We start from the raw sequence: 26,773 nt of genomic DNA, 5'->3' as shown, positions 1-26,773 counted from the left end.
CATGACTGCCTGTACGAGCCTATATGTGCAATGCAAAGTGCAATTTACCATTGTTTAAAAATATGCATGTATGTGTGTATGTATGTGGGTATTGAATTCAGTCATGGATTAAAAATTGTTAGTGGGAAATTTTACACTTCAATTGAAGCAATAATTTAATATTTTGGAAAATTGGAAATTTCTTTGCGCATGCATAAATTAATTAATTTTATTTATATTTAGTGTTTATATTGGAAAAATTGAAAATGTTTTTATAACGAGAATAAAGTCGAATTCAATGGTTTCAAATTTCACACAGAAGTGCACGCCAAATTGTAAACATAAAAAACTCATCAAATCAGTGAAGCTGAAATTATTCATGAATTTATTAATTAATTGTGCATTATAAATTACCAATACTATTGAGCGCTGCAGCAATGGGCGGTGCATTGGTAAAAGAAATTAATTAAATAAAAGTTCACAAATAACACTTGCCGCCTATGCCACACGCCTGCAGTAGAGTGCGAACGAGAAGTATGTGTGAGCTACCGACACCCGAACAGGGGAGGGTTAAAAGCGCACAAACAAAGCTTAATTGTGGGAAAACAAATGACAGGCGTATGAATTTCATACGAATTCACAGTTGAATGCAGCACGATGCACTCAGGTAGAAAGCGGCGATAATTGGTTTCAACGCAGCAGATTATTGTGAGTGGCACGAGCTGTCATTGTGTATGTGGGTACATGTATGGCAAGTGGAGGAACCACAAACTGCTAATTGATTGAGTTTGCTTATTTGTTTGTATGCGATTTGTGTGTTTTGTAACGGTAAGTAACAACAACAATTAAAAGCCTCTAGCTTTTGCTACAAAAATATAAGAAAGAGTTGTTTGCTCTCCTATTTACTTGTAATTCCTTGCCTTCAACACCGGAAGCTGCCAAAGCCATTCACTACTAGGGTGGGGTGCAATGCAACCCCACCGCATACTCACTGGTATATTTAGCACTCTTAACAATAGTATTGGAGCCAACTACACTTCGCATGCGGAATGGCATATGCCAAATAACGCATGTGGCAGTAGTGCAATCACTTTGTGCGGGTTAATTAACGCAAACAGCATGCAACATGCAGAGTGGTGTGCTCGCAACAGCAGTTGTGGCAGCAGCGGCTGTTGTGCATCTTTTGACTAGTGAAGCGTATTGAAAATCAATTACGAACATATTAATACCTCTCACAAACAAATAGGCTTGCATGCAGCAACAACAACAACTACTACAATTAGTGAGTGGCACAGCATTACGATCTTGTTCGTGGCAGTTGCATTTACACTTGGCTGCATTTTGCATTCACTGCATTTAAGCCGACATAAACGAGTTGCTGTTGTTTTTACTGTTGCTGCTGCAGCGATTGCTCATGCAATCCGAAATTGCCGCCTGCATGATGCATGTGAGCCGTTAATTGGCTGCCGCAAATTGCTGCATGCGGCAAGCTCACAAAGGCCTTTACGCAATTCTTTTCGCCTTTTCACTTAAATGCACCCGAATTCGCTTAGCCAAATTTGCTTAATTACAAGTACTTTATGATGATCAGCTTGTGTGAATGGCTGTGGGTTGTCGGTTGTTGCCTCCCGCTGTTCGAAGAACTTCGATGCAGAAATGTCAGCACCCATTGCATAAGAGGTTCAAGAGGTTTCTTTAGCTCAGTTCCTTGAGAAATACTATTATAATATTGGATACCTTATGCAGAGTCGGTATCTCAAAATGGATGGTGACCTCAATCATGGCAAGATAAGGTTCGTAAATTCTGAAAGAATCTCTTTGCTTTTCTTTGAACAGTCTATTAAACATATACAAATTCAAATCAGCTCATGTCTACATACTCTTCTTCACTTTTTTTAAATTTTCGACTAAATTTTCACTAAATCACAATTGCCTGAAATCCAATAAATCAGCAAATCTCCAAATTGACTCACTTTGTAAGGAATTTGATCTCATTATTTTGCTAGGTTTGCTGCATTTTAGTCTCCTCGAACACAACTCAATGTTTACATATAAACAAACCACCTGTAGGGCATGCACAGCATCCGAAGTTGTTTGTCGATTGTAATACTTTTGGACCAGTCCAAACACTCGTGTGCACGTGTTTCCAGATAAAATATTTTATCTGCTGATGTGTTACAACATTAATGATAAATTCCAACATTTCTTTATTGGATGGCATCTTCTTACAAGAGTTGTTAATTTTTGAGAAATTCTAGAGAAATTTGTAATTCATTTTCGAGGCTTCCACTGTCTTCTCGATAAATATAGCATTCTGAAAGTTCACTAGTTCAAATTAGATATATTTTCCTGCTTTTGATATTCCACAATCAAATAATTATACTTTTCCAGATATAATAGTTCGGTATACTAAAATTTAAAATATTAGACGCGCCTAGCAACACTCGCCTTGTGCTTTAAAAGTAATCACAAATAGTCACGAATTGTTGAAAATTTGACTACTTTCGATTTCGCACAACTAGTTCGAAGCTTCCTGCCGGGTAATCACAATCATACTTATTCGAAACTGTGGATATGAGTTTACAGTAAACTGAATTCTCCTTGGCAACTTTTCAATTTCAGAATTACCCAAAAATGCCTCAGTGTACGGTACACATATCTTTTTTGTTGTCTTTCACACTGCTCAAAGCCAAATTTGTGATTTTTTCCGTTGTTCACATTGAGTGTGTGTGGTTGGCTTCATCGGTTATCTTTACGTCATCGGAGAATTTACATACCTACATACATACATACGTACGTACCTATAAATACAAATGCCAAAATGTTGATTTCTTTGCAATGTGCCTCCTTCTGCTACTTTCACTAGCTGAGTGTGTTTCTTCTTCTTTTTTGGTGGATTTAGTTTTGAGCCAAAATCGAAATGCACTAAATCAAAGTTTTTTGAAGTTCTCATTAGGTTCCCATAAAAAATTAGATTATCTTCATTTTTTAAATAAATTTTATTATATTTAATATAAGCGCTCAATAGGTAGAAAATAGAAAAGCAGATATTGTTAAATTTAAGTAAAATATGTTTTTTTTCCCAAAATTGGGAATGTAGTTGAGCTGTTTTGGTAGAACGTTGCTCTCTAATACGCTGGTAGATCTCTTCTTTTTAAACATGTTTGATTTATGGAATGTACATTTTAGGATTTTAGATTGGAATCTCTGAATTATATCAATGTTGGTTGCACAGGTCGTACCCCACAGTCGAATACCATACATCCAAATCGGTTTTATGATTGCATTGTATAACAGGACTTTGTTGTCTAGGCTAAGCTTAGAATTTTTGTTTAAAAGCCAATTTAAATTTGCTGCTCTTCACTGCATGCAAGTTATTTTACTCGCTATATATTTTCGCCACGTGATCCTTCGATCCAGGTGAATACCAAGATAAGTTACCTCAGTCTCTTGGGGTACTAGTACATTGTATATTTTAACTGTCCGACACGTTTCTGGTCTTAGCGAAAGTGTAACATGCTTGAATTTTTGCTCATGAATATTTATACGCCAGTTGGCTAGCCATTCTTCGACAAAAGTTAAGTGCTCCTCCAATACTCTTGATGCTCTGACGGGGCATTTGTTACGGCTTACTGGAGCTGTGGTGAAATCTGCTACTTTAACTGACCTTATCGAACGCATGTGCTACAACTAGAAAAATAGCTGAAGGTTCTCTCTGTGCTCGAATGCTTTCCTAATTCTATTTACTTGCTCTACAGTGCCATGTTTTGCACGAAACCAAATTTTTCCATGCTTTTGAAGAAATTTCATTGTTTTATCATCTCTGATTCAACCAACAACTAGATACCACACCTCCGATAACCTTCGCCTTAGATCTTAGATATTAAACGTAAAAGGGAAAGGTTTTAAAGTTTATTTTCCAGAAATACTTTTCTCATTTGCCTGAAATATAATATATTCTTCACTTGAGATCTTGGGAAACTATGCGAAATATGGGCTCAGGCACAAATTCTTGTCTGAACATTACTATCTTACCTATTTCTATTTATTGTCAGTCAAAATACACTTTTTTCTTTGCGTACATCAAAAATGGCGCTGGAATGAAATTCCACCTTAAACAGTTAAACTAATACATCCAGATATATGGTTGCTTACCATATTCCTCATATTTTGCTCATATGCACCAACAAATACACACACACTTATAATCCGGAAAGTGCAAGTAACTCCAAGTATTCGTAAAACTTGGAAAATAATTTCGTTTAGTGTTGCAAAACGTTCACGGAAATTGGATTGCGATTGAATTGTTTGTTTTTGTTGTTGCAAACACTATTGCTCTGGTTGTGATTGTGAATGCAGTGTGTGGCAAACAGGAGGTAAATTCTCGAAGAAAAAAATAAACGAAGGGAAATCGAAAAAAGACAACGAAATAGTGATGATCCTGACGAAGGAATCAAGCACAACAACGAAAGCACCCTGTAGTAAATATTACTTAACTGAGAAGTGTGCTTAATGACTAATACATATAGCGCGTACGAAAATAGCGAACGAGCAAGAACTGAACTTTCTGGGATGATAGTCAGGATAGTGTAGATAAAATAACAAATATAAACCATAAGCCCAAAAAAAATATTAGTATAGACCTCGAAGAGAGCTGCCATGATTAGATTTCTTCGAATATTATAAAGCTACTTTCAAGTTCCCCGAATTTTATAGAGAGCCGAATCAATATTCAAAAAAAAAGTCTGTCATGATAGACGACTGATTCATATTATTTATATAAGGTAGTCTCAGATATTTTTGTTGTTGTACCAAATCTTTGGCAAAACTGCAGAGCTCCAGCATAGCGAGCAGAGAAGTAGCGAATCGAAAACGACTTATAAGAGTTAACGTTTAGCCCTTTGAAAATATAATATTTCCTATAGGCAATGTGTGGCATGCCAAGAGTGGTCGTATGTGAAAAAAGTAATATGTGTGTTTGTTGGTGGTATTGCTGTAGACTGCCGGGGGAGTCACTTCTCAACCAAACTTTTGCAGGAATGTAAGCAAATGAAGATTGACGACAGACAGGTAAATTGGAGGTAGGGTTGGTTGGTTGAAGGATAACGCTTGTGGCATGATAAAAGACGAATGAAGCGCACACAACAGTGCTTGTAGGGAACAAACCGCAAAGGGATAAAAGAAACACGAAAATTTAGCTCGAAAGCTAGCCACCCAGAAAATCTCACTTACACAATTACGTGAAACATTTGAATGTATGTGTGTGTGTAGGATGAATGTGGAATCTTGAGCGCTGGGGAATTTAAGAACCGATTTTGTCATATTTTGTATTTTAAATGGTGAAATAGCCAACGTTGTTGGCAAAAATGTGTAGACCAAGAAATGCGACTTTGGCATAACAATAATTGGAGACAATCTTTGGTCAAACGCCTCTATTTTTTACAATTCTTATGATATTCACAATCGTGGGATCTCAAAATTTCAAACTGTCCCCGAAACAGAGTTGTTGAAAACACCGCTTTTATCTCAAACTGCACTATTAAATTTCTGTCTCAAAAATTTCGATCTTTCTTTCGAATAATCTCGAATTAAATATGTATAACCAACAACATTTTCATTTCTATTTCTTAAATATATGTGGTATTTAGAAGTAGAACTTGTCATTTATATTTTTTTGTAATGTTGTAATATTTGTTAGTGTATCAGTTCTTCATTGCTGGTTGCATTCGAATTTTCCCTAAGTTTTCTATAATGAAATTGTAATGGCCCCAAGTTACGTGCAATACTTGTAAATATGTATGTATTATCGAGGGATGCACACATAAGTTCAGACATTTATACCCGCAGCGTCAACTACAGCGCACGCGAAATTTTCACATATTCTCATGCATTTGGATTTGTAAGTTTACAGCAACCCAGCAGTGAAAGTAACTAGTAACAATTACTTTGCAGCTGGTATGAACCGCAGGTCTAACTAGTCAGTCGACTCGCTTTTCCATGGATACTATATTTTTCTGAGATGCCGCCTAGAAAAAAAGTAATTTGTCAAATTTGGTGAAAAATATATAATAGTTATATGGTTTTCTTCAGCTTCTTCAAGTTATTTTTGACCAAATATTAATTCACCGATGTAACTAAGCTTTATTTTTGAATCATCTTTCTTTATATCTTATGCTCTTCTCAATGAGTTTTTTTCTGGATATTCTAATTTTTACCGGTATTTTTCTAAACCACCTTAAGTTTTCCCTAGAGAGTTAAAACAATTTAATATTTATGTACACATATATTTGGGAACATACAGAACTCTGAGACCGGGGGCAAAGGTGTGGGATTCAATATGCCTGTGGCAATGTTGCAAGTATTTTTGTTTTTCTACACAAATTATACCCGTTGGCAAACATTTCGTTTGTGCGTCTGTGATGCAGTGACTGCTCCGAATCATTATTGAAGAGAGAGAAAAAACAGAACATAAAGGATGATCGGGTTTTTGTGTTCAAAGAAAATGCAAAGTTTAGGGGATAAACATATACACCTCACATACATTTGCTTACTTTTCAATTTCCTGCTATAAACATAGTGTTTTGAGAGTAGAGTGTTATAGAAGTACGGGGATTAGATAAGACTTTTAAGATTTCCGCGACACGTGATTAAAGGAATTTTAGGTTAAGGTAATAATTCCGTTAGTATCATTGAGAGTTAAGGAACTTTTAGCTGAGCCGGCATCTCAGTAACACTATTAAAAGTACTCCAGTGCATAATCTGGCCTTTTCGTATTATCATTCTATATAATTAAACATTTTATTAAATTTTAAATTGTTTCAAACATCGCCAATAGAAGCAATTGGAATTTTAAATTGCACAACAAAAAACGAATGAAAACCAAAATCAAACGAAACAGATGTAAACATAAACACTTTGAGAAGATACCAACAGCAGTCAGTTTCAACACCTACAACGACAGACACCATCACACACAACACACGTCCATGGTACTAGGATAACTAACGGATTGCTGATAAAAAAATCTGTAAAAATGACAAACTCCAAAAAATGGAACCAACAATTAATGGCTAACTTTTGTAGTTCTAATTTCGGTTGACCGGCACGAAAAGTGTGCTACCACACAATCAACACACACAAATATGAAGGAGCACATAGGAGCGATATGTCCACGTGCTGTTGGCTTCTAGTATGGTCGCTCTATGTTAATATGTATTTAGTTTACGACTCGCACATTGTGAACCGAACAATTTCCCCATATTACGAGTTAAGCAAACGCCTAACAAAAGTCCAGGCAAAATCAACCAACTGTCAACCAAGCTGTTGTGTACATATATATATTTGTATATGCTTAGAGTATATTATGTATAGTCATAGTCAAACAGTTTGCTCACAAATTTACGTAGAAGACAACTCTTCAAAATTTTCATCCAAAAGATTGGCTGCGGGCACTGCGAACAACACTTAACTGGCATAGAAAAGATAGCACCTTAGGCGAAAATGGACTAGAATAGACACGAAAGGCGGATGAACACACAAATGTGGTAAGGTGTGTATGGTTGCGTGAAGTTGGTGTGGGTGGTGTACCTAGACATTACTACCACCATGCTTACACTATTTGTTGGAATAGTTTTTTTCTTTAACTTTTTATGTTGTAATGTTACATAGACTTATTTAGGCAATGGTTGTATTCAATGAACCTACATGCAATTTCATTGACGATGGTACATAATCGATTTAGGAGACTTGGACGCTGTACAGACAGATTAAGAGGTATTTTTGGATATGGCAAATGTTTAGGATAGAGTTTCGATAGGACGGTCTTCGTCTCATTTGGAACAGTTGCATCTGGTAAAGTTCATTGCATTGACTGGGTCCACTGCGGCGACAACTTTCTCATGAACAATGTTTGTGAGAAACCGACCCAACCCTGGAGGAAAAATCTTTGATGCCGAAAACTTAAAAATATAAATTAAATTAAATCTCGGAAGATCTCTCATTTCAGAAGATTTCGAACAAATAATTCATAAAAACGAGTATTTCTGGTCTTTGTTCCCTATAACTGTTTGGACTTCTTCAGCACTTAATCAAATAGATCCATGACGGAAAGCTTCTAACACGAGATAGAATTGAAGAAGATTTGCACACACTCATTTGCTTCCACAAGCAGCTTCATTTGCGGCTACATTCTCGAAGTTAGATTGATCTACGCTGTCTTCTGCTTAGAATATACACATCCATATGGGCAAGTGTATCATGGTTGCATGCAATACACATTGCTTTTGTTATTATTTACGACTATCGCTACGGCCACAGAGTTGCAGAGCTACAGCCTTCATCCGTTCATTCACAAAACTACCATGGGCACATAAATTGCTATTGCTCATGCTGACTCCTGGTTTCCGTTGTGCGGACAGCTGTGTTTGCTACTGTTTGGCGAAAAATGTTGTTTTACAATTTCCACCTTTGACTGATGCCTTCATCACCATCATCTTCAGCAGTAGCTGTAGCAGCAGCGACTTGAGCCGCCGTAATGGTCTTCAAATATACATAATTGCACCAGTTCAAACCATGTTGTGTGTCAGTCTGTGAGCAGAGTATGTAAACTTCAACTGGCTCCAAAGCTGCATATGGCATGATGAATGAGTATCTTGCCGTTTTCTTTTTTCTTCTTAATGTGCAACGTCATTTTTCAATTTGCAATGCGGAGAGAAAAAACGCTATCACTATTCTGCTATGTTTATTGGTCGAAAACAGAAAAATATTTTCATTTCATATCGACAACACGGATGTGGTAATAGTAGACAACGAGAACTTGTTATAATGTAAGTGTTGGTTGATACAGTGTTTCTCTAATTGTAAGTTCTTTTGACACTGACAGCTCTTTCGCAACGAATGACTTGACAGATAGGTAACTAGTATCGTAATTGCGCAGAAAGTACTAAGCTTTAATAGCATCATGGAATAAGTGCTGAAATTTTATTTCCATGATTAGTATTGAATAATCCACAAAATTTACGATCGAAATGAGTTTTACCACAACTGTCGTCGGCTATTTGAACCAAAAGAGTTTAAATGATTTTGGATAGCGGGAAAATAAAGCGATTGAGAAAGCCGGTACTCTAAACATATTAAATGAACGTGTTGTATTAATGGTTCATAAATATATTTCGATATGAGTAAGTTGTAGGCAAACTGGTTGCCCTGTGTGCTCATATTTGGCCAAAAATAACAACGAGTAGATGATTCTGGTCCCACCACTTCTTTCCTAGTTCATTCGATAGACATCTGTAAACAGTCAGCTTTCAGTGTTATGGTTTCTATATTTCCATGTTTGTAGGCGCTTTTGTAGCGACTGATGTTCTTTAACATTTAGTGGACCTTTTCACAGTTCTCCATAACTTAGAGATGAAACAATATTGCCTCAATTGTATGCAAACCTTTAGTTAAGCCAAACATTTTTCTAAGAGCAACTCTTTAAACGCAGTACTGTGTAAAGCTATTACAATTCACAAACACGAGCAAAGACCCCAGCTGTTATCTTGTTCTCAGGCATAACGTTTCGGGAACAATTGAAGTACGGATTCACAGAAAGAGGAAACATAGAGAAAAAAGTGCATAGAAGGCACAGTGCGTCCATATCCAGTCGATTTCTAAGGGAATTTTTCTGTTCCTCAAACCTTAAGAAATATACTTCCAGGGGAGAAATTTAACGGCAAGGAAGAAGACATCGCCGAAATTGAAACATATTTTGAAGCAAATTTCAAATTCGGAACACAAAAATGGTTTAAATATTTGGAAGATAGCCCTCTATGTGGAGTTTGAAGATAACTTCATAAAAAGACTGCAGAATATAATATATTGAAGAAGTGTTTACGACAACTAGTGGTTTTCTACATACAATATTTGTTGCAATAGTCCTTAATTAATTTTTCTATTTGACAAACTTATCACAATTAACAAATTAAAAATACTCTGAACTGAGCAACTAAATATCCATGTCAAAGCAAAGTCAATACAAAAACGCTGACCTCTCAAAGCAAATTACTGGCTACAAAAGCGCCTACAAACAGCACAAAGCAAACGACAGATAGAGCAAAAAAAGTATACGTAATAAAAAATATTATAAAAGTAATGAAATAAAGGGAAATAAAAATATAAAAATAATATAAAATCCATGAGAACGCCTTTGGCGATCTCGCATTTAAGCACACATAAAAGCTGACAAACAACTGCACTAACGTGTATATAATATACGATATATATATGTATATGTATATAATACAAAGGTATACATAGCTACAGTGATTTATAAAATTTTTCGCAACACGCCTCACTAACACACAAATGCGCTTGTGGCCAGAGTAAGCCGTGCTTCACAAAGCATTCAATCGACCGCCCGCCTGCCCCTTCTTTCGCATCTTGTGCCCTCCACAACTCCTTCCCTTCAAAATGGAGCGATGCATAAGCCGCCTCTGTGGTCACACTAAACCTGCGACCCTCCAACGATCGGCTGACCACCCTAGTGTACCGACACCGCCGCGCACATGTGTTTTATGTAGTTAAAGTTAATCAAATCGTAATTACCAGAAATATTGCCGCGGGCATCGAAAACATTTTAAAAGCAAACTTGTTTAGTAAATATAAGTACTCAGGCGCACACATACATATGTATATAAAGCTGAGTACATATGTATGCATATTGTGTGTGCAAAAATATAGTAGGTGAACACATACAGATTTATAGAATTCTACCTGCAGCCATATTTTGACGACGAACAACGTCGAACACTCGTGTACTGCCTTGCGATTGGCAAATGCACATTAGCACAGCTGTGGGGCAAGCAACTTTTTGTGTGTTCTTTTTCTTCTAATACTCATATCAGCGCCAATGTGTGTATGTGTGCTTGTGGAGGCAAAAATTTAAACAAAACATTGAAATGAAAACAATATGACTTAAATAAAAAATTAGCAATAAAATACTTGTATATATGTACATATGTATGTATGTTTGTATGCATTTAGATACCGATATGACAGGCTGTTAAAGCTGGTCAAAGGTGTTGGTGCGGTAGGTGGAGCGCAATTGCCGGCGGCCAAGTGGACAAAGCATCATCGTCATGACACAACCGGTTGCAAATGTAGCAAGACAAATTGACCACCACATTGGCCATACGAAAGCTAATGAATACTTCTGATAGTGTGGGTCCATTCTTCAATTACATAGGTATTAAGATTATTTAAGGATTTGTGTTTATGTCACTATTGTATGTACGAAGATATTCATACATGCTGATATTTCTACGAAGATGTTTCTTTTGCCTACAGCACTGGTTTTGTAAAATATCCCTTATTTCGGAGAAGAAACACAACGTAAATATTTTTTAAAGAATCTCAGCAAATATTTATTTATTTAAAAATATTATGCTAGAAATATTCCAAAATATTGGTTGTTTCTGTTTTCGATCCTAATTTTTATGCAAGGCTTAAGATGTGCTAAAGCTTTGCTCTTAGATGGAGCTTATATCCCTCAGACTGTAGATTTGACTATGAAAAGCTAATCATAACAATTCTTAAAGCAAAGAAAGGGCATCAAATGTCTTGTTTTTATCCAATCGGAACTCAATGCTAAAGATCGCATGCAAAGTAAGCGAAATTTCGTTATAGGGGAAACGATAGAACGATCACCTGCGTTACAATCTATTATCCAAGATTACTTGTTTGGAATTGATTTTTATGCGTTGGTAGCAACTTTTTAGAAAATAAGATAAAATATATAAAATAATAAAAAATAATAATATAAAATATAAACCATCACCGCCAAAGTATGTTCTCTAAGCCTTTCCCACGACAGTTTAGTCTTTGTAACCAGACCGATTCGGAACTCTCCGATCAACGGCTGTCAACAGGCTTGCGCACGATTATTTGGTGAATGTTCTCTACCGCTATAACAACAACAACCACATGATTCATTCTCCATTCTTCATGAATGATCCAAAATCAAGAATTCCATTATTATGTTTAAGAGAATTTCGATAGTGAAATTGTCTATATCGTTATCCTTCTTCGAATCAAAATTAACGCTCTCAGTGTTTATTTTACACTGAATATATGAGTAAGAGTTACTTATAAGAATTAAGTCTGAATAATAATAACAATATTCGTATGATACTTCAACTGTAACACCTTTTCAATCAGTTACGTAAGACAAGATGCCAATAACACAGAAGCACAAACGGCAGCCAAGTAATCAGCTCAACATATTTGCTTGTCAATGAAAATGCAACAAGCTGCTCAATATGTATGTATATGTAAGCGCATATGTCTAACCAATTGTACTGCGATTTGCTACTCGACTCTTAACCATTTGGTCTCGAATATATTCTATTGGACTATGTCTCTTAATTTCGTGCCCATAAACACACACAAACACATTCATATACAATTGCTGTATACAATTGTTTGTGAGAAACGCCTGAAGCGCTCTGATGTCAAGTAAGTTGCGAGCTATCAAGTAGGCAGAGCCGGTTGCCAGCCTTCGCCACTAGATGTTGGTGTTGGCGCAATAAGGAGAGCACTCCGATTATCAAACGCAACATTTGGTTGAATTACATTTGCAGTCAAGAAATCAACGAGCCAAAGTGTAGAACATCTATACATCAACTCCATTCGGACATTCATCCAGTCTTTCCTCTAATCTTACACTTACAACTCTAGTGCGAATGACCCTCCCTCTTTTCCTTCTGTATTCTTCTGGCCATATTTAGTGCATGTGAGAATGAAATTTAGATATTATTGTTACTTGATATCATAAGCGGGTGCATGTAGATATGTGGCTGATCTTAATTTTGATTGAGGCAGCCAAACTTAATAAACAAAACCTTGCGATTTTGTGCCCATTGAAAAATCTTAAAATAATTAATTATTTTCACTAAAATTTATCTTCTTGATATTCCCCCAACAAGCAATACGAACGTGAAAAACCAATTTTATACGACAGATACATTTTTCGGTTTCAAGTTTTTGAGTAACTGAGCTAGATCCTTATATCTCTAATGAATGGTATAATTGTTGCATTTCTGCCTGTATTTTGCTTATTGGGTAATGCGACTAAAGGCGTAAGTACCCTAGGTCTATTGTGAGGGTGTTACATTTAAATACGAATTCTCATCCATATGTATATTTTAGGGCCTCTGCAAGGCGCAAACATGGCAAATTAGCAGAGTTTTCACGTTCGTATCCGTATATTATGCTCTGCTATGTCGGAGAAGAAACAGCTAATTCTTTCGCATGTCGTTCGAATATAAAATAAATACTACAGCTGCTTATTGAAATATTTTCAGAAATTATAGAATTAGAAGGGAACCCATTTTTATTTTTTCCGACGGTCTAGTTAAATGTGTTCATATAATTTATAATTTTATAAATTATTTTCAATTATCTTCAAATAAAACAATAACGTTTATAAAGATTTCGTTTCTCGGACAACTCCTATCTAGTGCCACATTATCAAGATTCACATAATACCAAACTATGAAAGGAAGATGTTATGTCTGTGCCATTTTCTCCGACAAGCTTAGTATTTTTCGAATTATTCGAATTTTCGGGGATTATAGATCTGTTTTTTTAACTATGGATGGTTAGCCAGTTGATTCTACTGGTTTATAGGTTAATAAGTTTGAAATGTTTAAATAAAGATCTGATAATCATAAAATAATAATGAAGATACGGGATGTAAGTGTTTGTAAACATTAGAAGGATGTCATTTATTAAATAATTCGATTGCACTAGCTATAAAGTTTGTTAAATGATAAATATTTTTTAAGCGCTGATATAATGAATTGCCAAACACATTACCAAGATGTTTCCTTGCTAATTTTGGCGAAATAATTGTTTTTTATATTGATTGGTATGATTGGTTCATTGTGAGAATCATTGCAACTAAGAGTTTCGTTAAATATTCCTTATATATAAGAGCTATTAGCAATTAAGAAACATACTTATAATATGACATACACATACCTATTTCTCTGGCAGGATTCTCAAGCAAAACATCTTTTTGTAATATTTTATAACTTTATATTTTCATATATTAATACTTCATATAGAAAGCAATTTAAACAAGAAAATATATAATAATATTATGCAAGTTGGTACATCTTAACCACTTATTAGTTTCCTCAACACTCAAACACAACCTAGTTCCCACCTCATTAACTGCCCTCCCACAAATAATATATGTAAATACATACATATATGTACATGCTTACAAATAAATACAAAATATTATTCTCGCGCTAAATTCGTTAATGCTGCATTAATGCGAGTATTCACAAGAAAAACCAGAAAAACACAGTAAAGCGTGCAGTCATCTCTAGAGCCTCAATGTAGTCTCGTGCATACATACAAACATATGTATGTATAGATGTACAGCGGCGGTTGTGAGAAATGCATGAAATGAGGTTGATCGGTATGTGAAAGGAAATGTTATTGGTTCCCAACAACCGCGCATTCCCCAAAGCTCTGCGGGGTATAAACAACGCACACACAGTCCCAGAGTCGCTCAGTCGTACAGTGATAAACGCACAAGAATTTATGTAAAAGACATATGCACATCGCAAGCCGGCGTTTATTGCACTTACTCCCATGCATGTGACCGTTTATGTATGTGGCGATGTGTGCATGGGATTACATTGAAATAATTACCCATATTTCACCGGCTAAAGGCGACTCATCTTCAGTGTTGCGTTACAGCTACGACGATTTTGGCTATCGCTTATTATCATGCTCTTGCTCTGCCTGTCGCTGTGTTATGGTGGACGCGGCTGTGTATTTAGTGTCAATCACAACAACAATAATACCCATAAGATTATTGACGGCAAAACAAAGCAGAACAACAACAGCGACAACAACAACAACAACGACAACTAAATCAGCGTGATTTTCGTGCGAAAATCTCGCGATTTGTCCGCCGGCTATACAACATATTCAACAGCACAGGCAACGTCGGTCAATAAGAGCCGACCGAAACGATTCAACTGTAGCGAGACAAACTGAAGATGTGCCCAGCGCAATTTGTCTGGCCGTCTGCTGCCTAGTGGCTCCATCGCTGGGCCGTCGAGTTGGCGAATTGGCTTGCGGTAAGCTTTGGTTGGCTTGCTGGCCGTTGCCGAGACCGCGACCGCGACCGAGGCCGTTGCCGATTGTCTTATGTCCACGAATGCGCTGAAACCGCAGGCGTCGCATCGGCTGTTGCGACTCTGTAGTTTCTGAGTGTGTGGGCAGCTAGATAACCAAACGGATAAATGGACAAACAGCCGTCGAATTGTTGGACCTGCCCGGCGGTGAGTGAGCGCTGCAACGCCTGAATTGTTGCCACCGAAAGGCAATATGTTGGTTGCGCTGAACTGTGGATTTCGGCAATGCACGACGAAGCGTTGCCACGAAAGCCACAAATCCCACACATATATATGGTATTTGCAAAAACAAAAACAATGCAGACAACAACAACAGGCACACAATTTAAAAAAAATAACCACAAAGGGCTACATGCTGTTGCGAAGTACCGCTTAGTGTGTTCCTGTTGGCCAGTAAATAGCGCACGTCCGCTCGTCATTTTATACGATGTGTTTTCGGGCGTTTGTGTTGTCGTTGTGGTTATTGTTTCGTGTGAATATGGCTTAGCGACGAATCACAACAAAATTAGATCAAAATTAGCTGTCATCGATTGGCTAAGCGTTATAGAGAAGCCAATAGAACGCACTATCCTGTAATTCAAACAGACAGGCAGCACTTATGGTGCAAGCTTGCGCTAAAATGCCAATGGTGCTGCACCATTTCCTTAGGTGGAGAAATACTTAAATCTGCAAAAAAAAAAAAAAAACTTATTTTAACCCTTTGTTTCGAGCTGCGTCTATGCCTTACGTTTTATTTAATCAATTAAGATATATTTCAATACAATTTGTCCATTGAGTCGTTTTTACCATTGTGATTGGTCTACACATGTAAAAAAAAAATTTGGCAGCACTCAGCAAGCGGCGATAGAATTCTTAATGAGGTATCCGCATACTCTCCTGCACGAATTCAACTAGATGACTTTGTTGTTGCTTTCACATATAAAGTTTTTGACAGGCGAGCAGCGCCCGAAGTTAGCGAGCAGAGAAGTGACCAATCGATTACAGCTATTATTTTATTCCTTTTACAAATTTGTTTCTGATATGTTGGGGACAGTTTGTGTTCAGTATGTAACGGTAAATGTGAATGTTGTAGTTGTTGAATATTTCGTATTGAGTAAGACAAAGATTTTTTGTTATGACTCAAGTAGACTATAAAGATATATATATATATTTTATAAATTAATCGGGGTCCAATTTCTCTTAGTTTAACCGATTCTGGTCTGTGGAATATATCCCGTTTCTACAAGAGTAAGACTTTTGATTAGGTAATATTCTTTTTGTCAGTTCATCAACCACACTATATCACCGTAATTTTGTGTTCTGTATGGGTTCCAGCTCTGAAATAAACCAATTTGATTGACATACAGTAGCTCAGCTCAATCAATTAGTATTCTCACCATTCGCAACAGACATCTAAATCTAAATCTGCAACTTTCACAACAAGATTCAAACTCTAAGCCCCGGTCCATATCTGGCTCTTCCAACATACCGCATTCAGCGACAAAGGAAATAAATCAATCTTAGTTTACACTGCCTGGCTGATGAATGTTCCAATTGGTGTGTAATGATGAGTTTATTAACAGCAATTATAATAATAACAATAACAACATAACGAATATCAATTTAACCGCTTATTTGTCGTCGGCTATCAACATCGGAAATGGGAACAGTGACTTCTATTGGTTGGTTGATTATATGTGCGTGTGTTGAGTATATGCAGTTATGAGTGAACGTGTGTCACGTTAAGTATATGCACAGTATAGTGTTTCACAGGCCTCCAGGCGATGTGCTGGCATTTATTTGCCGCAATCTGGGATAATATGCTACAACTGCATCACCAACAATAGTTGTTGACTATATGTGCAACATCTGCAACATATTGACTTGCAACATTGCTACAAGTTGGGGAGAGAGAGAGGGGTGATGTAGAAAGCGATACAAAATACAAAATGCTGCAATACGAGAATTTCAATTGTAAAGACTGTGAATACAATCATATCTAAAGGCAAAGGCACAAACGACCGACGACTATGCCCACAACGCTTTGCCGCCTCGGTCAAAATCAGCGACCATTTCGCTGTTAGGCAAAAGCCATGCGCACATTCGGTGCTGGGTGAGAATTTCGCGGTTTCCCTAACCAAGCGGATGAAGTCAACCAGGTTGTAAACAACAACATGACCACTTTGTTAGACACAAACAGACGGTCGCCGCTGACGCTGGCGTTGACACAACAACAAACTTAACGTCACTCCATCTTCTACATGTTGTCGTTGTTGTTGCAGCCGTTCATTCATGTAATGACACAAACATGAATTACATACTTATACAGATGTTTGCCTGCATTGATGCACCGCTGCGATGTGATTGTTGTAATTCTGTTGATATTTGCCTGTCAATGTATCAACGCCGTCGCAATGGAGACAATTTCCGCCGATGGAAATTGTCTGAGAATCACTTCACCACAACGGTTACACGTTCGCATTTTGTGGTGTTTTCAATTTGCCACACACACAAACTGGTCGCTTTTACATATGTACATATTGACGCAAGTAGTTTTTTATGATACGATGTTCATTTATATGGTCGGGTTTGCTCGAGAAAAAAGTATACAGTTGCCTTTCTCCTATATGAAATACAGTAGAACTTCCCTAACTCGAATGACCATAATCCACAAAAAATCTTCGAATTAGAGAGTCTTCGAGTTATAGACGATTTCAAAAATTTGGTCGTTATCCGAATAATCTAGTCTTTTTTATTAATTTAGTCTAATACTATGCAATTTATAAACTACATTAAAAGCATATAAAATAATGTTTATTCGTTTTGGAATCAGTGTAAAAATATGAAAGGTATTTAAAAAAAAATAATATAAAATTATTTAGAATCAGAATAAATAATTGTCATACAAAATTAACATATTTTAGAATTAAAGTTTTAAGTTACTCAGTATGTGGAATATTTTCTTCCCTTCAGATTTTGTGGAGTTTTAGATTAGTTCCAACAATGTTTTTAAACTTCGTTTGTAGTGAATTTGCAAGAGCATAATAAGCAAAACATTTATAAGGTCTAAATAAATGTTTTGCTTATTCTACTTTGAAAAATTTAGTCTGACGAATAACTAATTTTTAAGCTTTTCTTTAATATGCAGGGGAAATTCTACAAATAAATAATATATATGAGAACAACGTGTCGTATGAGTAATTATAGTTTTTACTTTCAACAAAATTGTTAGCATCTCAATAAATTGATTGAATTGATTGATTGATAATTGATTCTTCATATTTAACTAAAGACCGGACTTCTCACATAATTATATAATTTATAATATGGTTAAAAGGTAACCACTCACCTTTTGGGGCAAGAGGAATCCACTGTCAAAGCTGACCTTTGTTCCAATGCCACGAAAGAAGTCCTAGGAGGAAAATTAAAATTTAATTTGTTTAAGGCAAACCGAATAATAATAGTCAAAATCGGAATATTATGTATTTTTTATAGTTTCAAAATACACTCAATTCGCTCATGTAACTAAAAATTTATACGAGTATATTTAGTGATCCATATCGATGAGTTATCCAGTGTTATCCATCGAAAATAAGTTACTTATCTATAAACAAGTACTCAGACCGATATGGAGCTATGGTGCACAACTCTGGGGATGTACTAACGCAAATAATAAGAAAGTCATCCAACAATTCCAAAACAAAATACTAAGAGTTATTGTCAAAGCGCCTTGGTATTGCAGATGTGCTGACATAGAGAGTGATCTAAACGTAAACTCAGTTAACGCTGAAATATTAAAAATTGCAGCAACACATGAAGCCAGGTTGCTAATGCATTGTAACGAAGAAGTAGTCATGTTAACTTCTAGAGATGGATCACCAAGACGACTCAAACGCATAAAACCCAGCGATCTTTTAAACTAGCCAATACTCTCAGAGTATTTTTGTAATTTTGTAATATTTTATATCATACTCAAGTTGCTTGTTAGTCTTTCTTATAAATATTTTAGAACTAGTTGCAATGTAAAATAAACAAAAAAAAAAAAATATCGATGAAATAATAGGCGAAATGAACGGTTTGAAATATTTTAAAGAAAAACACATTTGTCTTAAACCGCAGTTTTATAATTCAATGCCAATTGGTACAATATATCTTTCAAAAAAAGTTCTCAATATCGATGTTTTCTTTCTAAAAGCAATTCCTCTAAATTCTTCTAACCGAAAAAGGTAGCATGAGAATATGGTGATTGTGAAAACAATTCGAAGCTCAATTCACCATATTTTGCAATCGTTTTCTTTAATTGACGCACCCATATTGCACAGAGATTTCATATACTCTATTATTCATGAATTATCTATATAAATTATTCTTTTGACAACACTAATCGGGCCAATTAACTTTTTGATCCACTTATATTCTTATTATATCTATCTATAATTATTATGTCGAAAAGTCTAGTAATCAAAATTCTTTATCTTATGAATTGTAAGCATCTATGTCTACTAGCGCCTTCACATAGAAACCATTCGAACTTTTTAGTTTGCCTAGTATGACTCATAGGCAGTAAGATCACCAAAGCAGCTTTCGGTCAACGGCGATCTGTTCTGTACTTCTACCTAAGTTTTGGCCAGAGTCAGTGTAGTTCAGTTACATAGTATGGTACATAGTATGGATACTGGAACCAAAAACTATGATCTTCTGAGAAGCAGATAGTATTCAAAATCCTCAAATATTTACAGGCGTTTCATGACCAAAGAAAAAGTTATAAGTTGGTTTCTTTTACAGATCGAGCTCTCTCAATAGCATATAGAGCATAACTAAATTAAATTCGTAGAACAAAGGAAGCCAAATCACAATATATGGACTAAATAGCATTTTTCATTGAGTCTGCCTGCTTATTGTGTTCATTTCGATGAAATAATATATTTCGTCATTATATTAAATATTCTAAAGAAAGTAAGTAAGTCTGGTTCATATTTGATGCTTATTACTAATTGTTGTTTAATATTAACAATACGGAACAATTGTAATCGTGTCACTTTATATATTTAGAAGATACAGTGACTTGGCAAAATTCGCAAAAATAGATTCGAGATCTCTTTCTTTTGGGAATCACACATATTATGCGAAGCTATATGCCGATATTTTCCTCTTTCTTGAAAGAAAATAAGAGGAAATGGTTATTTTAATAAACAATAATCTGAATACTCGTTGCACCAGGAATTTTCTTTTTTAAACCAAATCCATAAGTAAAATATAAAGTAAATCGGGAGGACAAGCATTTTGTGAGCGAAAAGAGAGGTTAAGTACCTGTTATGGATATTTTTGGTAGAGAGTTGCCGCATAAAATTCTATTTGAGAGCTTGTATTACATTATCTTTACTGATGGATGGAGAACTCAGTCATTGTATTATCATATTAGCTGAAAGAAAATGGAGAGTAAGCGCGTTTGTGCCCATTTGCAAACATATCTAAGAACGGTTCTATAGTAAATTCAATTAATTTTGGAAAAATGGCTGGTGGAATTTATGTGGTGTCCCGCAAATTACTATTTTTTTTAACAAACCGAGTTCTCCTTTAACAGAGAATTTCCTTCCGGTACCTTTTAAAAATATCGGTATTTGCAAGATGAATGGAGCTATTTCGTACCTCGACTTTCATATAGTATTTAAGCTATCCACTCAAATACCGTGAGAAATTTGGAAATTAAGTCTAAAAGAAGGTGTCGCTATGTCTTCTAATTGCACTAATAGACGTACATACTAACAGAGCCCCCGAAATCTATTTGTCTCCTACAAAAAAGTTAGTTTATACCAATGAGCTATCTCTTGTACGAGAACACAAACATATAACTAAACCAATTTTATTATATCCAGAAAATATGGATATTTGAACTTGTAATTTAATTTTGAAAATTCTCACATTTGATTTTGTCACTCGGGCGCTGGTTTTGAAAAGATTGCTAAATACCGTTTCTTTGTCTCTAACATTTCGGTTTAATTAATCTGTGGAAATGTTATAAATAATGACTGTGCCTATTGTGCAGTAATGGGATACGGTTATTAATCCAAGTATTTCAAAACGTTTTTAAAATTAATGTACAGCACTATAATTTTGGAAAATAAAGAATCATAACATAGGTTCCAGCCAATTGTAAAAACAAATTTAATAATTTTCCTTTTTGTTTTTGAAATATTACTCACAAAATATTCTTCAGATTGAGGAAATGCACTTTCACGTATTCAAGAGCAACTGTTTAAATTTCAAAATCTCACAAAAGTTCACAGTTCACACTTATTTTTGCCAAGCAAAAGATTTAACTTCGAATAAAAATTCTTCGAAAACAAAGCCTGTCTAAGTACTGTAGAATCACTCGCTTTGTGCTCAGCGCCGCAATAACTTGTGTTTTGATTACTCGATTTATGACTTTGTCAACAACTTGTGTTTACGTTCACACTTTATCGAAGAGCACTAAATTTTACCTGACTTGCATTCGCGCCGAATGTCCGCTTCGAACTGAAGTCACAAATGCACGCGACCCGCCGTCGAGACCACGCTTACTGCTGATATCGGCTGACTGTTGATTGTCGGCGCTATTGCTGCTGCTGCTGCTCTGATTGCTGTTGTTGGTGTTGCTGCGGCGCGTGTTGGCGGTGGTAGTTCAGTTGCTCTGCAAAACCGCTTACTCCGCTGAGCGTAAATGTATGTGTACTGTGCTCTTGCAGCTGGTTCGATGGCGCCGCTTTGTGATGTTCGTTGCAACGGTTGATTGCCAACTTGTCTTCGGCAACTTGTTCGTTTGCTGCACACGCGCTCTTAGACTTGCCACTTGCTGCACCCGCCCTTACACCAACCAACTGGCGGAGAACTTGTTTATGCTTTGCTGTTGTTATTGTTGTTGTCGCAACTGTTTTCACTTATTTCCTTACCGCTCACACTCTCTCAATCTCCAACATCTATCGCTCTCGCTTAGGCGCACAAGCACACACACAGCTGCACCACCACCTTATTCCTAGACGACCTTGATGTGGCGCAGAATCCACCGCTTGCTTTGTTGGCTTTCTTCTCGCCGTATTGTTGCTATTGTTGTTATTGTTGGCGCTGTGGCGCGCTTTTCAAATGTTTCCTTCTGTTGTTTACTGCGGTTGCGGTGCGCAATGTTGTTGTTCGAATGCGATTGTTTTGGTTTGTGGCGGCGACGTTTTTTCTCTTCTCTTTTCGGTCGCTAATTCCTTCCCCCCACACAATATCTTTCGGGCACACCGCTGCGCTCCACGACGCCCTGCGTTCGTTCACTTTTTTCTCGTTGACTTATCTATTTCCGGTTCGAATGTGCGCCGCTATGTGTGTCGATTGCCGCTATTATCTGTTCGTATGTGGTCGTTTACAAGCGGTTATTCCGCTGTTGCTGCCGTTGCTTTGGCTTTCCTAATAGCTTCTGGTATGATGTTGTTGTTAGCGTTTTTATTGATTACTGCATGGCAAGTTGTTCGTCTCGCATCTGTGTATTCAAATCGGTGTAGTTGTTCGGCTTTTTCAGTGCATTTCTGTAAGTAATTAAAATGCACACAAGATTAGCAAACTGCTGTACCACTTAGTATGCTAAAAGGCGGCAATTTACTGGGAATGTCTCCGCCGACACATGCCGCCCTCCTTCAACTCAAAAGTGTGCAATATCTAATTATACTGTTTACTAATATTCAATAAGCCAAGATTTCAATTACTTTGTTCCAGTTAATACAACAACAGCTTGAGGGGTTAAACAAATTTAAAACCCTAACCAATCGCCTAACTTTCTCTCTTACAGGCTTGTGAACTCATGATTTCTTAAACAAAATAAAATAGTGAACTTAGTTTCTGAAGAGGTTACACTGTACTTCTTTCTGGGTATTGGAACAAACTGATTTTTCCGGGAGATTGAGACATAAGTCAAGAAATAGCATCTTCCGATTTCGAAGTTTGCCTCCAAAATCGAAATACAGTTGAACTTTAATATCCAATAGAAGTCAAATTTCATACGAATTTCCTTCCTTTTTCTCTAACTCGAAGTTCTTTGTGGATTATGGTGATTCGAGTTAGGAAAATTCAACTGTATTTGGTTTCGAAGTTCGAAATAAGGCTGTTTTTATACTCTCGCAACAAATGTTGCTAAAGAGAGTATTATAGTTTTGTTCACATAACGGTTGTTTGTAACACCCAAAACTAAACGAGTTAGATATAGGGTTATATATACCAAAGTGATCAGGGTGAAGAGTGGATTTCAAATCCGAATGTCTGTCTGTTCGTCCGTCCGTCCGTCCGTCTGTGCAAGTCGTAACTTGAGTAAAAATTAAGATATCTTGATGAAACTTGGCACACTTATTTCTTGGCACCATAAGAAGGTTGCTTTCGAAAATGAGCAAAATCGGACCACTGCCACGCCCACAAAATGGCGAAAACCGAAAACATATAAAGTGTCAAAACTAAGCCATAAATAAAGCTATGGAAATAAAATTTGGTATGAAGGATCGCACTAAGAAGGGGCATATTTGGTTGTAATTTTTTTGGGGAAGTGGGCGTGGCCCCGCCCCCTACTAAGTTTTTTGTACATATCTCGGAAACCAATAGAGCTATATAACCCAACTTTCTGCAGTCGTTTTTTTAGCTACTTACTAATACAGTACAAAATTGAAAGAAATCGGATTATAACCACGCCCACCTCCCATACAAAAGTTAAGTTGAAAATTACTAAAAGTGGGTTAACTCACTAGCGAAAAACGTCAGAAACACAAAATTTCACATAAGAAATGGCAGATGAAAGCTGCACTCAGATTTTTTTACAAAATGGAAAATGGGCGTGGCATCGCCCACTTATGGGTCAAAAACCATATCTCAGGAACTACTCGACCGATTTCAATGAAACTTGGTTTGTAATAGTTTCCTTACATCCCAATGATATTTTGTGACCAAATCGCATCACAACAACGCCTACTTCCTATATACCAGAACTTTGAAGACGATCTGACGATGCAGAACTCTGCACAAATACTATGTTAATAGTGTGGCAGCCCTATTCTAAAAATCGCCAAAATCGGACCATAGGTTTTTAAGGCCCCATATATCGAACACGAGGACCTCGGTGCTTCTAGCCTAATATTATGGTTTCCAACTTTCAATGGACTTTATACAATATATATGACGAATATGTGGGTCAAATTGTGTATTATATAATATAATTAAAGTTAAATAAATAAATTGCGAGAGTATAAAATGTTCGGTTACACCCGAACTTAGCCCTTCCTTACTTGTTAAATAATAATTATTAATCATAGGATATAGTTACTGAAAGATCAAAAAAGAGATATAATCTAAATTTATTTGTTTCTTATTTTCTTTAACATTAATAAGTGTATACAATTTGTCTGTGAAGACGTTAAAATTAAACAAAATCTCCTAAAAAGATCATGGTAGACATATATTCAGTCAAAACATCAGTGTTTTCAGTAATTCACAAAAACGTCGCAAAATCGGTTATAAAAACTCTTGTTTTTTATCAGTGAACTTTATAACACTCTACGGCAAAATCGACTTTTTTCTGAATATTGGACTAAAAGATTTTTTTCCGGGAGGTTGAGTCATAAGTAAAATAAGTATATCTTCGGTTTTGAAGGTAGCCTCCAGCTAAGTATTGTACAGTGTGTCTCCTCTTGCGTTGGTCGCTTTGTCGTGGCGTTTTACGAACTAAGAGGGAAACCAAATAATTCACACAATGGGGATATTGATGAATAAACTTACGGTTTTACGTCCAGTCGATGCTTATTAACAGAAGGATAATAGCTTCAAACGACGCTGCAACACGAAAGAGTTATATAAGCTGGGGGACACCTCAAGGAGGGGTCATCGAAGTACTATTCCAACTCAACGAAGGAGGACTAAAACCAGTAGCATACGCGGACCACATAGTGCTGATGGTATCAGGCATGTTTCCTTCAACAGTCAGACAGATTATGGAAAGAGCCTTGGGAAGGTTAAAACTATGGACCATGAATATCAGTCTATACCGACGGGTCCAAAATGGACTGCGGAGTAGACACAGGTGTATACTCCGATGATCTTAACATTTCTCGCTCCTTCCGTCTACCGAACATGGTCAGCATCTTCCAAGCGGAAGTACTGGGCATAGAGAAGGCCTGTGAAGCTCTATTGGCTAACTACCAAAGGATACAAAAGCAATAATATATACAGATAGTCAGGCGGCGCTTCTGACCTTGTCGACGCCACTGACTAACTCCAGCGTAGTCCATAACTGCAAGAAGGCATTGAGCACTCTGGAAGACAAAGTACAATTAGACTTGATCTGGGTTCCCGGCCACAGGAACATCTTCGGTAACGAAAGGGCAAACGAGTTGGCAAAAGCAGGAGCCGTTCTAGACGAATCCGTTGCTGAGCCATGCCCATTCCCGCTAGGAACGATCATAAGAGAGCTCAACATACAATTTGAACAATTAACAGAGAACAGATGAAAGAATACAACAAAATATAAAATAACTAAACAGATATGGCCAAAATATGATAAGACTAGATCTATTAGGTCCAGGAAAAGTATTTTCAGACTGACAGCTACTCTAACGGGTCATTGGCCATTTGGAGAACATACAATAACAATGGGCATACCGTATAATAATATTTGTCGAGGCTGTGAACTAGAGGGGAATAAGGAAACAATATTCCACTTTCTCTGTGAATGTCCAGCCCTATCGCAGATCCGACACAGGACATTTGGAATCCATCAGGCATCAAGCCTTGAATGGATGTCCACCTAAAGCATATCGGACATAAAAAGCTTCATCGAAAACCCAAAGTGGTTTGAACGGAAAGATGAAGTGGGATAACAGTAAATTAAAAGGTCTGCGAATAGTGTATCAAAATGGCACATCTAGTGCTAGATATATTAAAAAATTATATGGCTGCACTCCCACCTACCTACCTACCTGTACAGTGTAACAATATTTATACATACTTATGTACATTAAAGGGATGTTAATTAGATATTTAAAGAGAATAAAATAAATTACATAGTTATTTCTGATCGAACTGGAATTTATGTATATCATTTCCCTTATTAAACATACACGTAAGATAAGTTAGAAGGTTGCCACCGATTTGAAAATTTGTAAAAAATATGATGCATTATCACAGGGTTGTCAATTGAAGAAATTTAAAAAAATTTGCGGTTGAAAATATCTCTTCAAGCGAGTTTGCCTGGATAAAAAATAATAATTTACTAAAATTTTAGTATGGAAACTAAAAATTTTACAAATTATGTCGCCGCCAATTTTTCGGGGAATCATAAAATGGTATTTGTAACAAACGAAGACAATTCGAGAAAGCTATAGTATAGTAAATGAATAATATGATTTCTGGATTCCCCACGAATTGGAGTCAATTTTGCTTGAAATTGAAAAAAATGTATGGTAATTTTTTTTGGGAGAACATTTCTGGCTTTAAGCACTTCCAGCTTTATTGGACAGTAATGCTGAAAATAGAATTCAAGCATTTCCAAAGGATCTGTATATACTCGTCCGTAAGAGTTTGTAAGTGATTTTAACATTTCCACGCTTTTGATATGAATAAAAAAC

General features: G+C 36.4%; 1 protein-coding gene across 5 annotated transcripts in view; it reads right to left on the bottom strand.

Moving 5' to 3' along the window:
• The window catches only part of LOC105218033 (BTB/POZ domain-containing protein Tiwaz), a 75,130-nt gene that overhangs the window by 19,092 nt on the left and 29,265 nt on the right, over positions 1 to 26,773 (bottom strand). For 2 of the 5 annotated variants that reach the window (XM_011193366.3, XM_054233741.1), the window contains 2 exons: positions 21,638 to 22,702; positions 18,505 to 18,567 (listed from right to left, as the gene is read on the bottom strand). In XM_011193366.3, coding sequence (XP_011191668.1) covers positions 18,505 to 18,567; positions 21,638 to 21,648 — 74 coding nt within the window. In that variant the 5' untranslated portion in view covers positions 21,649 to 22,702. Of the gene's footprint in view, positions 1 to 18,504; positions 18,568 to 21,358; positions 22,703 to 26,773 lie in introns of all 5 variants that reach the window. The other 3 variants (XM_054233743.1, XM_054233744.1, XM_054233742.1) reach the window with 3 other exon arrangements.

This window comes from Zeugodacus cucurbitae, chromosome 6 (assembly GCF_028554725.1).
Source record: "Zeugodacus cucurbitae isolate PBARC_wt_2022May chromosome 6, idZeuCucr1.2, whole genome shotgun sequence".
NCBI classification, from domain to species: domain Eukaryota; kingdom Metazoa; phylum Arthropoda; class Insecta; order Diptera; family Tephritidae; genus Zeugodacus; species Zeugodacus cucurbitae.
The sequence above is the reverse complement of the archived record's forward strand: the minus strand, read 5'-3'. Positions and strand labels throughout refer to the sequence as shown.